Here is a 19,175-nt window from a genome sequence, read left to right on the forward strand (position 1 = left end):
TAAATCGTTTTGGCCCTTAAACATGATTTGGATGCTGTTGTTTTATCATTTTGAGGCACGACCAGATGTGTACCTCGTCCTTCTCCACCGCCGGTGTTGACCCGGCATACAGCAGTTACGAGGATGGCGAGGGACTTGTGGAAGAAGAGCGAGTGAGCGACCTGGCGCCTTGCAGCAGTCTCCCTGAGCGTTGGCCTCTGGCCGCGTTCATTTAAATGAGTTATGAGTTCATTTAAACAAGACGAATTATAAACACTAAGAATCTTGGAAAGTTTCCGGAATTTTCCATTCCTATCCCAGGCAGTTTTTCTATATTTTCCCTGTTTTCTCTGTGAAGGTTTGAACCGCTTAGTGTTGAGATCAAGCATATCTCAGTTTAAGTGACCCACATGCAAATGTGACGACGCCCACCACTGGTTGTCAACGAACGTGACGTCATTTGTTGGAATGCAAATCTCGTCACGTTAGTTTGAACACGGTGTCACTCGTTTGAACGTGGCACAGCCGTTAAATTTCGATGGCACATTCGTTTGAACGTGGATCAACATTCAAACGAATGTGACATCATATTCAAATGAACGTGACGCTTTTGTATGACCGCCGAGTGCTGAAAATAGCAGAACTCGTGGGACAAAAAAATGTCCCATGGCATTTAGGTGTGTAGTGACTTTTTGGCTGTATGAAACGGAGAGGTCCATGCTTTAAACGACACAAATACGGGGCATAGAAAAACACGCTTTTTTGGCCAGACCCGTATAGAAGTTTTATTGAAGCACAAACCGAAACGAAACAAGTTTTAGTCAACAAACTGTAGATTATTTAGAGTTACCTTAAATATTTAACGAATTACATTTTCCATAAGAAGCCAGGGGTAGGAGTACATAACTTATTATTTCTAATCAACTTGAATCAGTGATACATTTAACATCAAACATAAATCGAATATTCTGAAAGACAAAGAGGTACATTCATTCTTTGACATCAACCTTCAACCGGAGAATGCCCTTCACTGCCCCAAACTCCGACTCTGTGCGGAGGATGGCATTGGTGCTTCAGACTGGGTCATCCTCGTCGCAGTCGGAACTTGCCTGACACATGCTGTCGGTGCAGCGGCTCGCCAGCCAGGCTTGAGCGAGCTTCGGCCTTGTCCCCACGACTGCCAGGTCCTGGCGCTGCGCCTGCATTGCCTCCAGGGCAGCGCGCCCCTGATTGGTTACCTGAGCAGGGAAGACCAGCGTACAATTGACTGAAGGGAAACAAAAACCCGCTCTTGAGGTGTTGTCTATAGACTAAATGTCATGGGACTTTTTTTGTCCCACGATTTATGCAATTTTAAGCACATCCGACGCTGATACAATTTTGTTCCCGTCTGGCGACACATTTTGTCCGACGCCTGCTGCAAATTGTACTTTCACTAGACAATTTGTCCCGCCTGGCGGACACAAAATTGCATCACGACCGGATGTGCTTAAAATTGCATCAGGGGCATTCCACGTCAAAAACGTCCAAAACGCACTTGCTCAGATCCGGCTCCCTATTTTTTCCATCATAGTCTACCACTCAAGGACCACTCATGTAATTTTTTTTGAAAAAAAAATGTAGAACTTAGGCCGTGGCGATTTTTTGAAATTTCAAAAAAATTTGAAAACTTTTTTTTTACTTTTTTAAAAATTGTGTCTTTAGGCGCTCAAATGGATTGAAATCAGTAAATGGCAACATAATGAAGTGAGAAACAAGGTTGGGGCTCTCAGTTTTTGCCTTAAAGGGCGTTTTTGACCAAAAATAACGGTTTTTTGATTTCCCAAAATACGCCATCTTACTTTTCGACCATATTGGCATCAAAGGGCCCTAGGGGGGGGGGGGTACTCTTACTGCCAGCAAAATATTGGGGACGGCAATCCATAAACACGAGAGATATTGTCAAAAAACTTTAAAAGTTATCTTAGTGGATCGTCAAAAACTGACTATTTGACACCCATATTGCTCCCGTGCATTAAAATGTTGTCCTAGTGTCTGTCTTAACTCTCTGGAACCATTTCGAGGTGAAGGTAAGCATTACAAAAGTTGAGGCACTACACAGCGAGAAATCGTAGGCCTCAACTCTTGTAATGCTTACCTTCACCTCGAAATGGTTCCAGAGAGTTAAGACAGACACTAGGACAACATTTTAATGCACGGGAGCAATATGGGTGTCAAATAGTCAGTTTTTGACGATCCACTAAGGTAACTTTTAAAGTTTTTTGACAATATCTCTCGTGTTTATGGATTGCCGTCCCCAATATTTTGCTGGCAGTAAGAGTACCCCCCCTAGGGCCCTTTGATGCCAATATGGTCGAAAAGTAAGATGGCGTATTTTGGGAAATCAAAAAACCGTTATTTTTGGTCAAAAACGCCCTTTAAGGCAAAAACTGAGAGCCCCAACCTTGTTTCTCACTTCATTATGTTGCCATTTACTAATTTCAATCAATTGAGCGCCTAAAGACACAATTTTTAAAAACGTAAAAAAAAGTTTTGAATTTTTTTTTTTTTTGAAATTTCAAAAAATCGCTACGGCCAAAGTTCTGCATATTTTTTCGAAAAAATTTACATGAGTGGTCCTTGAGTGGTAGGCTATGATAGAAAAAATTGGGAGCCGGATCTGAGCAAGTGCGTTTTGGACTATGATGGTTTGACGTGGAATGCCCCATCATTCATGGGACAAAATAAGTCCCATGACATTTAGTGTGTACACCTATCGCTGAGAATGAAAGAGTCTCAACCATCACCCTTTCGTTGGGCGATGCCACTGGAATGCAAGGAGAACTCAACACCGTTGAGTATAACGTCAGTTGGTACGATACGTTTGACACTCTTCTTCCAAAGGTGCCACTTATCTTTTTTTGGGGGGATAATTTAGTATTGCCTTGAGTATCGCCAACAAACGACCTGACAGAAACATCTTGCCTTCAAAACGGTGTAGCGAAAAAAGTGTCACCGAAATTTGGCGATACTAGGAGTATTGCCAGGATTTGGCAATAAATTTTGAACAAATCAAGTGGATTAGGTCTTCGTTTATTGCCAGAGGTAGACAATACTCGGAACTACTACAAAAATGCGTCGATACTTCTGAGTATTGCCGTTTTGAAGGCACGATTAAGAGCGTTTGTTGGCGATACTCAATTGTATCGCCAAAAAAGATACCAAAGCCGTTGGCCAGTTGAACTTGTTCACTGTTAAAAAAATCAGTTGTAATTTTCATAAAATTGGTTGGCATTTTTTTTCACAAACAATTGTTATGAAAATTAAAATCACAAATGATTGTAAATTGTTTTACAATCACGTTATGAAAATTCATATCATGTTGTGAAAATTCATATTCGCGTTTGCGAGGTCATTTTAGAGCAGTTAAGCAAAAGGACAACTAAGTGTTCATGTATATGAACACCCAAGCGGCCTTATGCCATTTATTGAACCGATTCTGCTTTTGATCAGCGGGTTTCGAACCCGGGATCTTTGACTTGTGGTGCACGCTCTTTACCGCTGTGCTACCACGTCCCACGGGAGGTAGAGGGTCAGCTACTGATGACTCTACCAGCGCCCCTTGGCCACGCCTCTTGAGCTAGTTATGAAATTTACAATCGGATTCGGAAAATTACTATTGTGTGCTCAAAATCAACATTTAAGATTCGCAATTTTCAGAGCATGGTTTTAAAATTACCAACAATTGTCAATTTTACAAAATTAATTCGAATTTTCGCATCAAGTTATGAAAATTGCAATGTTTGTAAAATTCATATCCGTATTCGTAAAATTGTCATCAAAATTGCTTTGAAAATTCATAACTTTTTTAACAGTGTTTTCATCCGTCATCGCAGTGATTGGTGCAATGCTTTTGAAATAACTCCTATGCATAGACATACACACTACGACTCATGCAAGATTTTTGATCGCGCCTGGTGACACATTTTCCGACGCCTCCTGCAAACTACTATTTGCATTGTACTTATTTTGATAAGACAATTTGTACCGCCTGGCGGACACAAAATTGTACCACCATCGGATGTGCTTAAAACTGCATCATCGGTGGGACAAAAAAATAAGTTCCCATGACGTTGAGTGTGTAAATATCAACGACGACGTCGACATGAAAAATGTGCTAAGGACAAGAAAGAATCTGAAAGAGTGCGGCTAGACTCACCAAACACGAGTCCAGAGTGAGTTCGGCGAGGTTGGGCAGCGACCCCGCCGCCAAGCCGCGGAACACGGAGCACGGCACCATGAGCGAGGACAGCGTCAGCCTCTCCAGGTCGCCCAGGCGGCCCAGGATGACGTGCAGGTCCCGAGGTGCTTGCCGGCTGACTGGGTTGACGTACAGAAGGCCAAGATCGCGCAGCGCAGCGCAGCTGCAGGCCACTACCTGTGCGCAGAACAGAGAGATGCGAAGTGAGGTGTGAATAGGCTCTGCCTACCACACTGCAGTAAATAACCACAAGAAAAGTACACAAATTTCTGGCAAATTTTTTATCAGGAATTTGGTGTACTTTTCAAGTACAACAATTGTTGTACAAAGTGCAATGGAACCGGCATGGCAAGTGCTGTGCAGTCCAGGGCTCGTAGTGGTTTGTACAATTGTCGTTGTACTTTCTACAATCCCTGTTGTACTTTTATTGTACAGTTTTTGTTGTACTTTTGTTGTACTATCCACACTTTTTCTTGCAGTGCATCGCTGGCAAAATGCAACGAAAAATTCTGTAAACAGCTTGCGGTAATTCTCCGTAGCCCCCTTGGCAATCTTCTTCGGAGGCTCTAACAGTGTACCGTGAAACGGGGTAATTTCGGACACTCGGTGTAATTTCGGACAACTCTGCCTGGAAGCATTGCGATGATGCTCCCATCTAACGGCCAACTTGGAGGCTTGTCCCGTTGCGCGCATCGCATCGGCCACACTTAAAACCATCTGATCAATCACCCGGAGGCCAAATCAGGGGCAAACTCCAGGAGAAATAGTGGTTTTTGTATTTTACCATTTTTACCTAAATTCGCTTTATGCGTAAAAACTTTGACTGGCAAGCCTAAACTGTTCATGGCCGGTTCATGAGGGGATTGTTTGTCTATTCAATCATGTTAAGAGCATACTGTGTCAAATTTTCAATCACCTGGGTCAAATAGTATGGTTTATATGGGCTTAAAACTAAAAAAAATGCTACTTTACGGGGTAATTTCGGACATACAGACGTCACGCCAGGGAGAGTGGGTATGTCCTGAACAGTTCCAATTTCGCAGGGTTTGAGTGGTGGAAGCTGAAGAGCTCTTCTGAAAGTTGAAGATAATCCAATAACAACGATAATCCTCAATTGTTACAGCGGTTTCTTTGTATACTTCGAATTTCATGAAAATGGGGCAAAGCTACATCTTTAATACTTAGTTTTTTTATGTGCGTGTTCTACCTTAGTGTCAACGACTGTTTTGTGATTAATTTTATTTCATGTGACATGAGAGTTGGACTTGGCGAATGGCTGCATAGCTCGCCGGTTTACTATGCAACGCTTTCCACTGAACCCCTGTATCTTCCTAACCGTACATACGACACGACTACTTGCCTTTCATATGCATGTATGTGATCGTATGTAATCTTGCAGAGGCAGATTTAAGATTCACTTTCGCGTAATAAAGTATGGCCCGAGTTGCCTGTGAAAGCTAATCGGTCAAAAACTAACAAATAGAAGCGTTCTAAATGGCTCTACTAGTTCCACCCACTATTTCTGAAATTGAACTACATATGAGTGCAATACATGACTTAAAATTATGTATGAATGACCACCCCTACCTTTCTTTTACATCTTTACCCTTACGAATTTCTCACATAATCATAATAGCACTTTAGAAAGAGACAGTGATCGATTTTGGGACCAAAATCAGAACGAAAAGTCGTTTTTTCCAAGGGTGTCCGAAATTACCCCAAAACACGGGGTAATTTCGGACACTGCTTCGGACCCTCCACTGTAAAAACGGTGAGGTGCAAATATTTGAAATAAGCGCCAAATCGAAGCTAAAGGTGCGTAGATGATAAATTTTAACCCTCAAGTCCATGACAGCACCACAACTTTCACAATTTCAAAAAAAAAAAAAAACTCAAAAGTGTCCGAAGTTACCCCGTTTCACGGTACTCCGCAGGACCGTATATTTTTCTCCGTAGGACCTTCCGTTGGACTCAACAGTCTTCCAGTTCCTACGGAAATGACTGAGAATCTTGGCAAAAAAAGTTACAGAATTTTCCGTACCTTTTGGCAGAGTACGGTCCGAAGAATATTGACAATAGGGGGCAACGGAGAATTACCAAAGGTGTTACAGAACTTGCCGTACACTGTCAGAAAACTCCGTAAAGATAAGGAAAATTAACGGAGAGTGTCCATGTTTTTATACAGAGGTCTCCGTTTTCTGGAATTATGGATTTTCTCCGTAAAAATATGGAAGTTACGTATAAAAATGAAAAAGAAGCCTCACTTATCAAAACGAACAGACTAATTTACGTTATAGATGAGTCGGATGAGAAACTGATAAAGTTCTAAGAGTGCGCCTTCCTTAGGCGACCCTACCTTCGGGTTTCCGTCCATTTATCCAATTCAAATGGCATGGGGTCAAGTGAATCTTCCAACAGTTAGGAGAGTAACACTTTCGCCTAAAAAGGCACTGTTTGTATTAACATCGAAGATAAAAGGACAGAAGTAAACCGTTAAAATGCGTTTACTTCTGAAACAAAAAAAAAAACGGTTCATCTCCGTAAAAGTACGAAAAATCTCTGTGAAAATAGGGAAAATGGATGGAGAAAGGCCCTCCCACACTAAATGTTATGGGACTTTTTTTTGTCCGATGAATGATGCAATTTTAAGCACATCCGGCGGTACAAATTGTCTAGTGAAAGTACGATTTGCAGCAGGTGTCGGACAAAATGTGTAGCCAGGCGGGAACAAAATTGTATCAGCGTCGGATGTGCTTAAAATTGCACAAGTCGTGGGACAAAAAAAAGTCCCATGACATTTAGTGTGAATGGAGAACCGCTCTCCGTAAAAGTATGGAAAATTAAATGAGTCTCCATTCCCAAAATTAGAGTAACTTTCTCCGTAAATTTACGGACTTTAATTCGGACAGGGTAGCTTTTTGCTACAGTGCAAGCAGTCTACCGACTCGGTCCCAGGGGTGAATCATTCGGCGTTCTCGCTACGAAGAAATTTCCCATAATACGAAGGAAATGGCGCAAGCATAATACGAAGGTTTTTCTTTGTATCTTTCAATGAAAAACCTAAAAAGACTCGTATTACGAAGGAATATTGCTTCGTATTATGCTTGCGCCGAATTCACTGTAACATACATAGGTCACATTTCATTGTAAGACATTTAGAGTGTACGGCACACAGTGGGCTAAAACACCATTTTAGGCGCTCAAAACCTATATTTCAGCCATTTTTGATCGTATATGTCCCAAATTTGGTACAGACCCTCTTTTGGTCTTACTTTATGAGATTTTGAACAAGCGGCGGCAAGTGTGACCTTATCTCAGCCGTGGGTCACCGAAAATTGATTTAATATAATCGTATTTGTATGTTGTATATTTCTGAGTCTGTGGGAGCACTCTCTCTTTCCACTAGATCAATGCAAAACATAGTGTAGGCTTTTTTAAATGTTAATTGCAGACGAAACAATTGAAAACCGCTTAAAGGAGTCAAAAACATCACTTAAATTATATGTACGTTCTTAAAAACAATACTGTAAAAAAATCATGGTTACAGATTTTATAGCAACTGTCAAACTTTAATTTCCTAAAATCAATTTTTAAATGATATACGTATCATTTTACTCTTCATGGAATAATAACATGGCAGGCTCATTAGCCTGGTCATCAAAGGGGTCAACTAAAAGTGAAAGAACTGCGGCACACATTTTTTAAGACTTGGCTTTAGGTTTTTTTTCCTGAAAGAGCTGATCACAGGATGAGATGAAACAACATTGCGGTCAGAAGATCTGCATTACCATCAATTCTGTTGCATTTCCGGGTGGCCTTTTCTGGAGGGTTAGCTGTAGAGAAGGGGCGGGGGGCTCCGGAAAAGGAGCCAAATAGCAAGTGAAAAGATAAGGGATGGTTGGGATGGAGACACGGTTGCATGGATTCTTTCTTCGTTGGGACGCATTTTCTACCGAAAACGGGGAAATTGCCAATTTTATAATGTTTCACAGCCGTGTATTACTGTTTGCGCAAATATGCGCAGGTTTTCTCTGTTGATCCTTTCAATTGACACATAGGTCAATAATTGCCAGCGCTGAAACCTCCTTGATAGTGCTTGATTCTATAGTAGATCTCAAACTTTTGTTTTTAAAGTAAAAATTATACAAATAAAGCGATTATATGCACACCAACACCCCTCAAATTATCGCAGGAAGATAACTCGGGTATCATTTTGAACGGGAATACTTGTTCTTTAAAATGGAACCACTGGAGATTCAAAATGTAGATGCAAAGCCGTCAAAATCGTTGTGGCGTTTTGTTGCATTTTTTACTAAAAATAACACATTATCACAAGTTTTAACTTTGACGGCCTGTAGTGGTCGTAGTTTTGGTCTGACAACAAAAATACGACCAGATTTGAAATCTGCAGAAAATTTCCTATCCGATAGAGAAAAAGTTTGCCCGTTTAAACGATTTTCAAGAAAGAGGTTTTGAGCGCCTAAAAGGGTGTTTTAGCCCACTGTGCGGCACGGAGCGCCTAAAAGTGCCGTACTGCTACCCCATGTATCCATCCTCTCACCTGGATCAGCCCTCTATGGGTACTTTGCCCCATGTGCAGGCTCAGCTTGTGCAGACCGCGCACCACCCGCGACGCTTCAAAGAAGTGCTTGGCCGCCAGGTGCTGCTCCTTGCCGAAGCTGAAGATCGTGAGTGAACGCAGCAGTGGAAACGAGTCGATGATTGAGATGTCGCCCCAGGTCGGGATGCTGGCGTCGCGCAGGCCCGTGCACAGCCTGAGCGCGCGGCAGAAGGCCGACTTGGGGGAGGCGTCCATCCACAGGTTGTCACCAGTGTAGATGTCCACGGAGAAAGAGGACAGGCTGAAAACCGGAGAAATTTAATAGAGGACAGACAGTAACTGTCTTACGGTGAAAGGCTGCACCAACATAATGTGGTGGAGATAATACCAACGAAATTCGTCAAAATCTTCATAAGGTACAGTGAATTCTCAATGGTATGTTACGAAGTCAGCTGCACCATCGTAATATGGAACATTTTCACCATAATATGGAGAATCTTCACTGTACAACATTTAGAGTGCAGTAACAGAGCTTGAATGACAAGTCGCTTTGTGAGATATTCTGTAATGCGATCAATGATGAGTACGTATGAAAGTGTGGTGACAAAGGGCGCTCGTAGCGCCGCGTCACCAAACCAAAGTTCACGACAAATGGGACCGTGGCCCATTTCGTAACGTTATACCCTGCACGTGGGCAGTGTTATCACACTTGTTCGTTCGCGTTAGCGAAAGTACACTCTAAATATAATACAACTTTTTTGTCCAATAACCTATGCAATTTTAAGCACATTCGACAGAGATAATATTTTGCGTCCACCTGGCGACAAAAGATGTTCACACTGCTAATCCAAGTGTGGACCAAGTCCACGCTAGGTAGCGTGGACCACGATGGTCCACGCTAGGAAACGTGGACAGAGCTGTGGTCCACGCTTCACAGCGTTGGACTTCTCATAGGCCAATCACACTTCCAAGTGTGGACCATCCGTGGTCCACGTTTCCTAGCGTGGACCATTCGTGGTCCACGTTTCCTAGCGTGGACCATTCGTGGTCCACGTTTCCTAGCGTGGACCATTCGTGGTCCACGCTACCTAGCGTGGACTTCGTCCACACTTGGATTAGCAGTGCAATGAAAGAAGAACTTGCAGCAGGCGTAGGACTAAATGCATCGCCAGGCGGAAACAAACTTGTGTCACCGTCTGATGTGCTTGAAATAGAGTAAATCGTGGTACAAAAATTGTTCTCTAACATCAGTCGTAACTGTCAGAGGCGAGGGGTACGTAACTCAGAACAGTCACTGTACGCCTCCAAAACAGTCCCAAAAACAGTCACACAGTCAATTGGCAGTCACTTCAGTCAAAAGCCAATTTCAGTCAAACTTTGCACGTTTAGGAGGCTCATACATGTTACAAGCACTTTGTAAAAACATTTTATTAGCGAAAAAGGATAAAAATTTTGTGATTTTGTACTGTATTCCTTCTAGATAATTCAGTAAGCTTCTTTTTGACAAGATGTAAAGTGACTTTGAATAACTTTTCGGAAATTTTGTAGTAACGTTTAAAATTTCGGTTCTTGTAAGGTTTTGTTCGCATATTTGATCAGATCTGTGGGGGGAAACCAGTCATTCTACACTCTAAGCAGTCATCCTACAATCAACATAGTCATTTCACAGTCTAAAAGTCGACTTCCACCCAAGCAGAACTAGACTGTTTTGCAGTCATCTACAGTCAATTACAGTCAAAACAGTCAAATTGACTGTTGACTTTTACAGTCGCTGTACACGATTTTCGAGAGTTACGTACCCCTCGGTCAGAGGTCTGGCAGGGGAAAGGAGAGGGGTGCAATCTAGTCCAAGAAACCACACCGTAAGAACGGTACCTGCACACTAAATGTCATGGGACTTTTTTGTCCCACGGTTTATGCAATTTTAAGCACATCCGGTGGTGATGCAATTTTGTGTCCGCCAGGCGGGAAAAATTGTCTAGTGAAAGTACTAGTTGCAGCTGGCGCCGGCCAAAATGTGTCGCCAGACGGGAACAAAATTGTTTCAGCGTCGGATGTGCTTAAAATTGCATAAACCGTGGGACAAAAAAAGTCCCATGACATTTAGTGAGTGGTTTTCCCCGGAAGCCTATGGTAGAGACATAAGCGATTTCCAGGTAGTTCCTGGGAAAACGAGGAACCGTTTTCACCGTGGCATTGGCAAATCAGGCGTGGAGAACTGCACACTTTCTTTGGGGTGGGGGCTGGGGGTTACTCTCGCCTCACTTGGGCGGGTGGAGTCCGTTGCAAGTATGAGGACTGAAAATTCCACACCTCTGCATTTCACTGGTAAGTTCTCGGAACTTGGTTTCACGGAAGTGGGAAGGTCTGGGTCCACAGCCTGGCTAAGGAGCCGGATGAAAAAATTGACAGAAGTATGATTGCGCATAAAATCGCGTCACCGCTGAATGTCAATGGACACGACCTCACCGCAATCCCCGTGTTTAGAGGCAGAGCGCCCGTTTCCGAATAACGCAGTCAAGAAAAGCTTTTACCTGTCTCTGTTGGCCTTGATGATTTCGGCCGCTGTTTTGCCGCTCACTGACCAGCCCAGAGTTAGAGAGGTGATGGTTTTTTCACTGCCTGGGTACACCTTAACGAGTTGATTGCCGACGTAGAGCTCCTGAATCTTCGTCAGACCGTCGATGAGACGAAAGGTCTTTATCCCTTCCAGGAAGGGCACCTTCACCTTCTCAAGGTGGTGGCGATAGTGCCGAATGGTATGGTACAGCTTGTTCTTGTCCTCATCCTCTAGATCCATCTCCCACTCGAACTCGAACACCTACGCAGAGAATCCCGAGGTGAGAATATTAAAACAGTTTCGTGCGCCTACACTCAAAACGCCTAACAATGAAATTAGGACCTATGTTGTCCGTATGTTACAGTGAATTCGGCGCAAGCATAATACGGAGATATAGCTTTTTCATTGCAAGATACAAAGAAAAACCTTTGTAATACGAAGAAAAACCATTATGCTTGCGCCATTTCCTTCGTATTTTGGGAAATTTCTTCGCAAGACATTTAGAGTGTATGCGTGAGGGGACGCTTCTCCGTCAGCCTTTAAGACTTAAGTCTCGCCTCAGCGGGAGCGGCCAAAATTTCGAGTAGGGCGTAATATTTTGGAAGGCCGACACACTTAATGTCATGGGACTTGGTCCCCCCACGACTTATGCAATTTTAAGCACATCCGACGCTGATACAATTTTGTTCCCGCCTAGCGACACATTTTGTCCGACACCTACTGCAAATCGTAGTTTCACTAGACAATTTGTACCGCCCGGCGGACACAAAGTTGCATCACCACCGGATGTGCTTAAAATTGCATCATTCATGAGACAAAAAAAGTCCCATGACATTTAGTGTGGAGAAAGCGAACCTTGACGTTGTTGGTGCAGCGCAGCAGGTTGACGGGCGGCCACTGGTGAGACACGGTCAGGGTGTGCAGGGCTGGGGCGACGCGCAGCACGCCATACTGTTTCGGGCGGAGCTTCCTGCACTTGTTAGGAGGCGCCCTCCCCTGCCTCAACTCCGCGTGGCTCCAGTTCTCGCCGCCTGGGAACTTGACGTGCCTCCACGCACGAGCGTTTCTGCACAGGACGCGCAGGGAGTGGCAGACCCAGCCCAGGCGGACAAGGTCCGAGCCCTGCAGCGAACGGCACACCTGCAGCAGGACCTCCTCGGGCACGCGCAGCAGCGGCGAGTCCTAAACAATGAGAAACAGTATCGGTGAATCCATATTGACAGTTAATACCTTTGATCAAGATGAAATGTTTTTGATGAAAAATGTTTTTGTTTCAAATGAACCTTATTGCGAGCGAACGGAGAGTCACATCACAAATTAATCTGAGATCAGATTTGAAACCCTCAGAAATTTCATCTTTATAGTACAGGCCATCACTCTCAGACTGTTATTGACTTTTTGTCCTTTGTTAAAGAGTATTTTACACAGCAATAAAAGGTACTATTTCGTCAATATCTATGTAAGATTTCATTCGTTATATTGACTTAAAGTCAATTGCTATTGACAAAGAGTCAATACGCAATTGATTTAAAAAATAGTCAATAATTGATGACAATTTAGTCTTTATAGTGAACAATATTGTACATGGTTACAAAGGATATAATACATATTATTGCTGCTTAAAAAACTACGTAAGCAAAGGACAAAAAGGCAATAATGGAGAGAAAAAAGTCAATACGAGTCTGAGAGTGTAGAGTACGTCTCCACTCTTACTTCCTGCAACGGTGCCTGAATGTGACGGTACCTGATCACACGCAACTGTTTGTTGAAAACACGAATAGTGAGACAGGGAATGGAAAAGCTCCACTTTCGGGTTAGTGACCATTCGGGCTAGTGAAACAACGCTCCCTCACGCATGCTTTCGGGCTAGTGATAATTCGACGCGTCCTAACAGAATACAGAATAATCCCAACTGCCAGCACTGTGGGAAAAAATCACAGTAAATCCTGTAGTGATTAGTACAGCTGTCACTGTAGTTTAGAGTACAGGATTTACTGTACTTTTTTAACAGGATCTACTGTACCTTGTACGGGATTTACTGTACCACAGGAGTGAAGTACGGAATATCCTGTAGCAGGTACAGTAGATACTGTAGCCAGGCACGGTAAATCCTGTGTTCTGAACTACAGTAAATCCCGGCAAAAAAATTAACGGGATTCATTGTGATTTTTTCGCACAGTGAGGGTAGATCCAAGACAATCCTGTCAGAGCAGATCCAATACAATCCTAATTTTTTGAGTCAATTCAGAACTATCCTAACGGCACACCACGTGAAAAGCGGTGTTTTCTCAAACCCGGGGCTCGTTACTAAGTTTTATCCTTAAATAAATACGTGGACATTGAATTTCAGATATATCGAGATGCTCTGATTTGCAGTGAAATACTTCATGAAAACTTTTAGGTACCTCTACAGTTAAGATAGTTCTAAATCTGCAGTGACAGTTACGATTGTCTTGGATCAGCCTTGGATCTGCTCTGACGGTTAGGATTATTCAATTAAGGCGCGTCGAATTCGGGCTAGTGACCATTCGGGTCAGTGAAACAAATTTAGTTTTTGACTAAATGATCTTGTTTTCGGGTTAGTAAAGATTCGGGGTAGTGAGCATTCGGGCAAGTGATAATTCGGGTTAGTGAAATAAACTCTTTGCAGCGAGTCCTTTCGAACAGCGGAACAAGCTCGTAACCCCGGTCTTACCTGAGAGATGGACGGGGTAGTCTCGTCCGACTCCGAGGACTCCTCAGAACTGGCGCTTTCCTCTGATAGTGCTTTGGGGACACACACCTTCCGGTGGATCTTCTCGTGGTCCTCCATGTGGTCGTCCGAGCAGTAGAACTCATCCTCGCAGTCGTCGCAGGTCAAGGTTGCTTTTGCGCAACACACCACGCACCGATCCACGTCCTGTTGATTCACAATAAAAATTACCGCCAATCCAACTCTTACTACCTTGCGAAGCAGTGGTTCATAAATAGCGAAAAATTACAAGTTTCGCAGATTACACTCTAGACTTATAGGAACTTTTATCTCTCTTGCTTGTAGCGTTTTTTGAGCAAACGTAAAATGTACTAGTTTCTCCTTAACTATGCACAATTTTGACCGTTATTAAAATAAATTGTCAATAGATCATGTAGAAATTGACAAGTACATTGCAAATGACAAAAGGTCCGGTTTAATGGACTAAATACACAAGGTAGGTTTACGCCAGACCGCGTCTTGTCGTAACAGGCTTCGCGATGTCACGCTGCCTGTTCCCCAACCGCCCGCGAACCACCTGCATCTCCTAGGCCCTTCGGGTCCAATTCGTCGAACTCCAAGTGCTCTGGGTTAACAGCCATCGGAATCTGGAAACAGAAGACGTCCTCAGAGGGGCACCCCACTAAAAAAAGAGTCATGATCATGACGAAAATTTAGGGTGAGAACTCTATCGTCCAAATTTGAGCGAGGAAGGTTTTTCACTCAAAATTGGTCATAGTACGATGGAATAGATAATGATACACCCTTCCTCACCCAATTTGGAGTGATAAAGTATAGTATACCTCGACCAAAGTTGGGTACTGATCAAGACTATTTCATTCTGATTACATGAATGCACTCTTAAAAGCCTATGAAGCATTTGCTTTATACTACAAAGAAAATTAAGTAACTGTAGAATTGCTAGTATTATGAAGAAATGCTTCGTGCTACGAAGGATTTTGCTTCATAGCACGAAGCATTTCCTCGTAGACTTTATTATGCCTTCATTTTCTTTGTCTTACGAAGCGATTCTTCGTAGAGTTTTAACTGAGTTGATAAAATAAACATTTGAGAAGACTACAACTTTTTTAAACGATAAATTTTATTTTTTAAAATAAACATTAAAGAACCAGTTTTTTTAAATTGGGAAATCCCACAAAGCCTCAAATTTATTGAAAAGAGATTTTATTGAAGCCTGAGCTTTAAAATTTTGGGTAAGACAAGGCCCCCTCATCCCCCCCCAAAAAAAAAAGGCTACTTCGTGCCTAAAAAATTAATTGGCTGAGCGATAGCGAAGCCTGTTACTCCAGTGGGGTTGAAAAACTTTTTCTGTCGCTGTCGTCTCGTTGTGTGTGTGTGTACACTACTCCTCCTGAACGGCTCGGCCGATCTGGCTGAGATTTTGCAGCCTTATTGGGTATTCGTGTCCGGCCGGCATCCACCCGAATCACCGACCTCATCTTCATTATCCATGCCCAAAGACTAAAAATTTGTCGAAATCGAGTGCTCTGGGTTAACAGCCATCGGAATCTGGAAACAGAAGACGTCTTCAGAGGCATGCACACTGAGAAAAAAAAGAGTCATGATCATGACGAAAATTTAGGGTGAGAACTCTATCGTCCAAATTTGAGCGAGGAAGGTTTTTTCACTCAAACTTGGGTCATAGTACGATGGAATAGATAACTGATACACCCTTCCTCACCCAATTTGGAGTGATAAAGTATAGTATACCTCGACCAAAGTTGGGTACTGATCAAGACTATTTCATTCTGATTACATGAATGCACTCTTAAAAGCCTATGAAGCATTTGCTTTATTACTACAAAGAAAATTAAGTAACTGTAGAATTGCTTAGTATTATGAAGAAATGCTTCGTGCTACGAAGGATTTTGCTTCATAGCACGAAGCATTTCCTCGTAGACTTTATTATGCCTTCATTTTCTTTGTCTTACGAAGCGATTCTTCGTAGAGTTTTAACTGAGTTGATAAAATAAACATTTGACGAAAACTTCAACTTTTGAACTAGAGTAAAATTTTATTTTTTCAAAATAAACATTAAAGAACCAGTTTTTTTTAAATTGGGAAATCCCACAAAGCCTCAAATTTATTGGAAAGAGATTTTATTGAAGCCTAGAATCTTTTAAAATTTTGGTGTAAGAGACAAGGCCCCCCTCCCTCCCCCCCCCAAAAAAAAATAAGGCTACTTCGTGCCTAAAAAATTAATTGGCTGAGCGATAGCGAAGCCTGTTACTCCAGTGGGGTTGAAAAACTTTTTCTGTCTGTCTGTCTGTGTGTGTGTGTGTGTACACTACTCCTCCTGAACGGCTCGGCCGATCTGGCTGAGATTTTGCAGCCTTATTGGGTATGTTCTTGGCTCGGCACACGCGAAATTTCACTTTCCTAGCTCAACTGGTTGAGTTTTTATAGCCGAAAAACACCTAAAAAATGGCGAAAATCGAGTTTTCTGCAGGTAGATTTCTCCTGTCTTGATGAAAGGGGGGTCTGGGGGCGGAGCCTCCTAACCTGACAAGTTGAAAAGTTACAAAGGTCAAGGTCGTGTAATTTGTAGATGAAGCAACTCTATAAAGAGTGAAGGGGGTCTGGGGGCGGAGCCCCCCAGCATGCAACAATTCAGAAGTAACTGATGATGGGCAAGCATTGCCTGCCGAAGGCAGGCTAGCGCCGCAGGCCAAGGTAGGTACGCCAGGCGCGGATTGGAGGAACAGACCGCGAGACATCGCGAAGCCTGTTACGACAAGACGCGGTCTGGCGTAAACCTACCTTGTAATTAGTGCTTGGACGGCATGAACGGGGAATTTTCGAATCGAGCTGACCAGACAAATTTTCAATGGTCCTAGTTCCGACAATATCGGCTGCTTCCACGAGATGATCAAATCAGGATCATGGAAAAAGGGGGTCGACCCACTGAAAAGTTTTTATGCGGTTTCGATAGGTTTAGCCACGACCTTTTCAATGAGGGGTGGGAAAGATGGTCCCAGAGCCCGACTTCGGCAGTTGGTCAGTTCAGGATCTTGGAGAAAATGTTTAAGGCGAACGCTGTTGCGACTCGCCACCACGTCGATTTCGTCGATTTGTGTGCTGATGTCTGGCAAAGGAGCCTGCCGCAGGCTAGCGCCGCAAGCCAAGGTAGGCTGAAGCGCCATGCTCGGATTGGCGGAACCGGCGGAGCATGATGAAGCCACGGTCTGGCGTACACCCACCTTGTCAAGATATGCAAAGGTTCTCCAAAATCCTAACGGCCTCCCTATCGACCTCGCTAAATAATTAAACCACGAAATTATTGAATGATAAAGTTAATTTAACGGACGGTTCTCGACGAAAAGATCAGAGCTAGACAAATGAAAAGACCTGTCCGTCAGCACTGCTTTAGCCACCTCAGCAGTTGAAATAGTTGTGAGCCCGCACTGACTGTTCCGATGGTCTTCACTGTAAAAATTAATGTCCGGAATAAACGGCGGATCCTTCGGCAAAAAAATTGCCAACGGTTCCTTCGTGAATTTACGAAGCTCTTCGTATATTTACAAAAACCTTCGTTAATTTTTTGAACGATCTCTGTCGATTTTACAATCACAATGGAAATTTCCGAAGCACCTTCGTAAATCTACAAAGATCCTTCGTAAATTTACAGGGAACCTTCGTTAGTAAACAAAGAACCTTCGTTAATATACAGAGAACCTTCGTAATAATACGTCTAGAATTAACGACGGATCCTTCGGCAAAAAAAATTGCCAACAGTTCCTTCGTTAATTTACGAAGGTCCACCGTAGATTTACGAAAACCCGTCGGAGATTAACGAAGCCCGTCGTAAATTTACAACAGACTTTGTACATTTACGATTTTTCTTCGTAAATTTACGAAGAACCTTCGTAAGTTAACGACGAACTTCCGTTGATTTACAAAAGTTCCTGTAGGAAAGAAACATTTACAGTGCACTTTTGGACATTCCCAAAAAACCTTCGTAAAATATCCCGTTGTAAATTCACAACATAATTTTTACAGTGAATTGGATAACTAAAGTCAGTTAGAATTGTTCTCACACGCACAAGTTCTACTAGTGAGGGATAATTAGGTCACAGCTTTGAGCTATGAGACGCTCAGTGACCGGATGTCGTTCAGTATGTCCCTTCGCAGTCGCTTAAAAAGTGAAAGTGGCGAGCGTTCCATAGTACCTTAAACGCAGGTTCAGAGGAGAAGACACGCTGGAAACAGTTCCCGATGACACTTCAACCCGTTTAACGGGTCTCAAAAGCTTTGGTTCCGTTTAATATTTGCGACTTTAAGTTCTGTTCTCTGGATCAAGTTACTTTTAGTATTCGCAGGGCGTTCTAGTGGAAGTTGCAATAGGATATAACGAATCGCTATCGCTGTACCGGAAGTCAAAGATCAAAGTAACATAAACCGCTTCTGCGCGTGCGCAGACGTCCCCTCACCACTCCGATTCAGCGTCTGCGCTTGCGCAGAAGCGGTTTTCGTTCTTACTTTTGTTCTTTGTAGGGATCGAAGTTTCCCGGAAATCTTCAAAGTTCCCGGAAAATTTCCGGAAAAGTGGAAAATTTCCATTTTTTTTGTGAAATTTGTGAAATATTGACTTTATTGCGTTAAAATGTGATATAAGGAGGAAAAAATTTTATTCGCAAAAACAAAAACGGAGAAACAGGTGAAAGGAACCAATTATTTATTTTCATGGTAACTAAGACCACCTCTAAATCGGTCAAAATATTAGCGATTAGCAACATTAGCGATTGGCATTTTCATTTTCTAGACCTAAGATTCCGCGTCGGCCTGGTGGGAGTTGGCTGATGGCCTACACTGCAAATGTCTTACAGTGAAAGGCTGCACCAACATATCATGGTGGAGATTTTTTCCATAATACCAATGAAATTTTTGTGAAAATATCTGTAAGGTACAGAATTCTCAATGGTATGTTATGAAGTCAGCTGCACCACCATAGTATGTAACATTTTCACCATAATATGGAGAATGTTCATGGTACAACATGTAGAGTGTACACCAGCCTTTACTTGAACTCTCGTTCCTGTCCCGGTTTCGCTGGTGTGAGAACACAAGTACCAACCTGCCCTCG

The 19,175-nt window shown here is 42.8% G+C and overlaps 1 protein-coding gene across 1 annotated transcript; it reads right to left on the bottom strand.

The window, feature by feature from the left end:
- Nucleotides 1-743: 743 nt before the first annotated feature.
- On the bottom strand, nt 744-15,542 carry LOC117651928. Its single transcript, XM_034396536.1, has 7 exons — nt 15,527-15,542; nt 14,036-14,239; nt 12,196-12,522; nt 11,315-11,601; nt 8,781-9,081; nt 4,178-4,396; nt 744-1,217 (listed from the first exon to the last, which is right to left on the bottom strand). The coding sequence occupies exons 2-7, from the start codon at nt 14,150-14,152 to the stop codon at nt 1,053-1,055; spliced, it is 1,416 nt and encodes a 471-aa protein (XP_034252427.1). The 5' UTR covers nt 14,153-14,239; nt 15,527-15,542; the 3' UTR covers nt 744-1,052.
- Nucleotides 15,543-19,175: the final 3,633 nt, after the last annotated feature.

This window comes from Thrips palmi, unplaced genomic scaffold (genome assembly GCF_012932325.1).
Source record: "Thrips palmi isolate BJ-2018 unplaced genomic scaffold, TpBJ-2018v1 HiC_scaffold_6, whole genome shotgun sequence".
NCBI lineage: Eukaryota > Metazoa > Arthropoda > Insecta > Thysanoptera > Thripidae > Thrips > Thrips palmi.

Bases quoted from the DNA above. Each gene is read 5' to 3' on its own strand.
- LOC117651928 (XM_034396536.1), bottom strand. From the start codon at position 14,152: ATGGAGGACCACGAGAAGATCCACCGGAAGGTGTGTGTCCCCAAAGCA. The intron at 4,397-8,780 runs GTGAGAGGATGG...TTCTGCGCACAG, and splicing joins CCCATAGAGGGCTGATCCAG to GTAGTGGCCTGCAGCTGCGC. The intron at 1,218-4,177 runs GTGAGTCTAGCC...TTCCCTGCTCAG, and splicing joins TCACTCTGGACTCGTGTTTG to GTAACCAATCAGGGGCGCGC.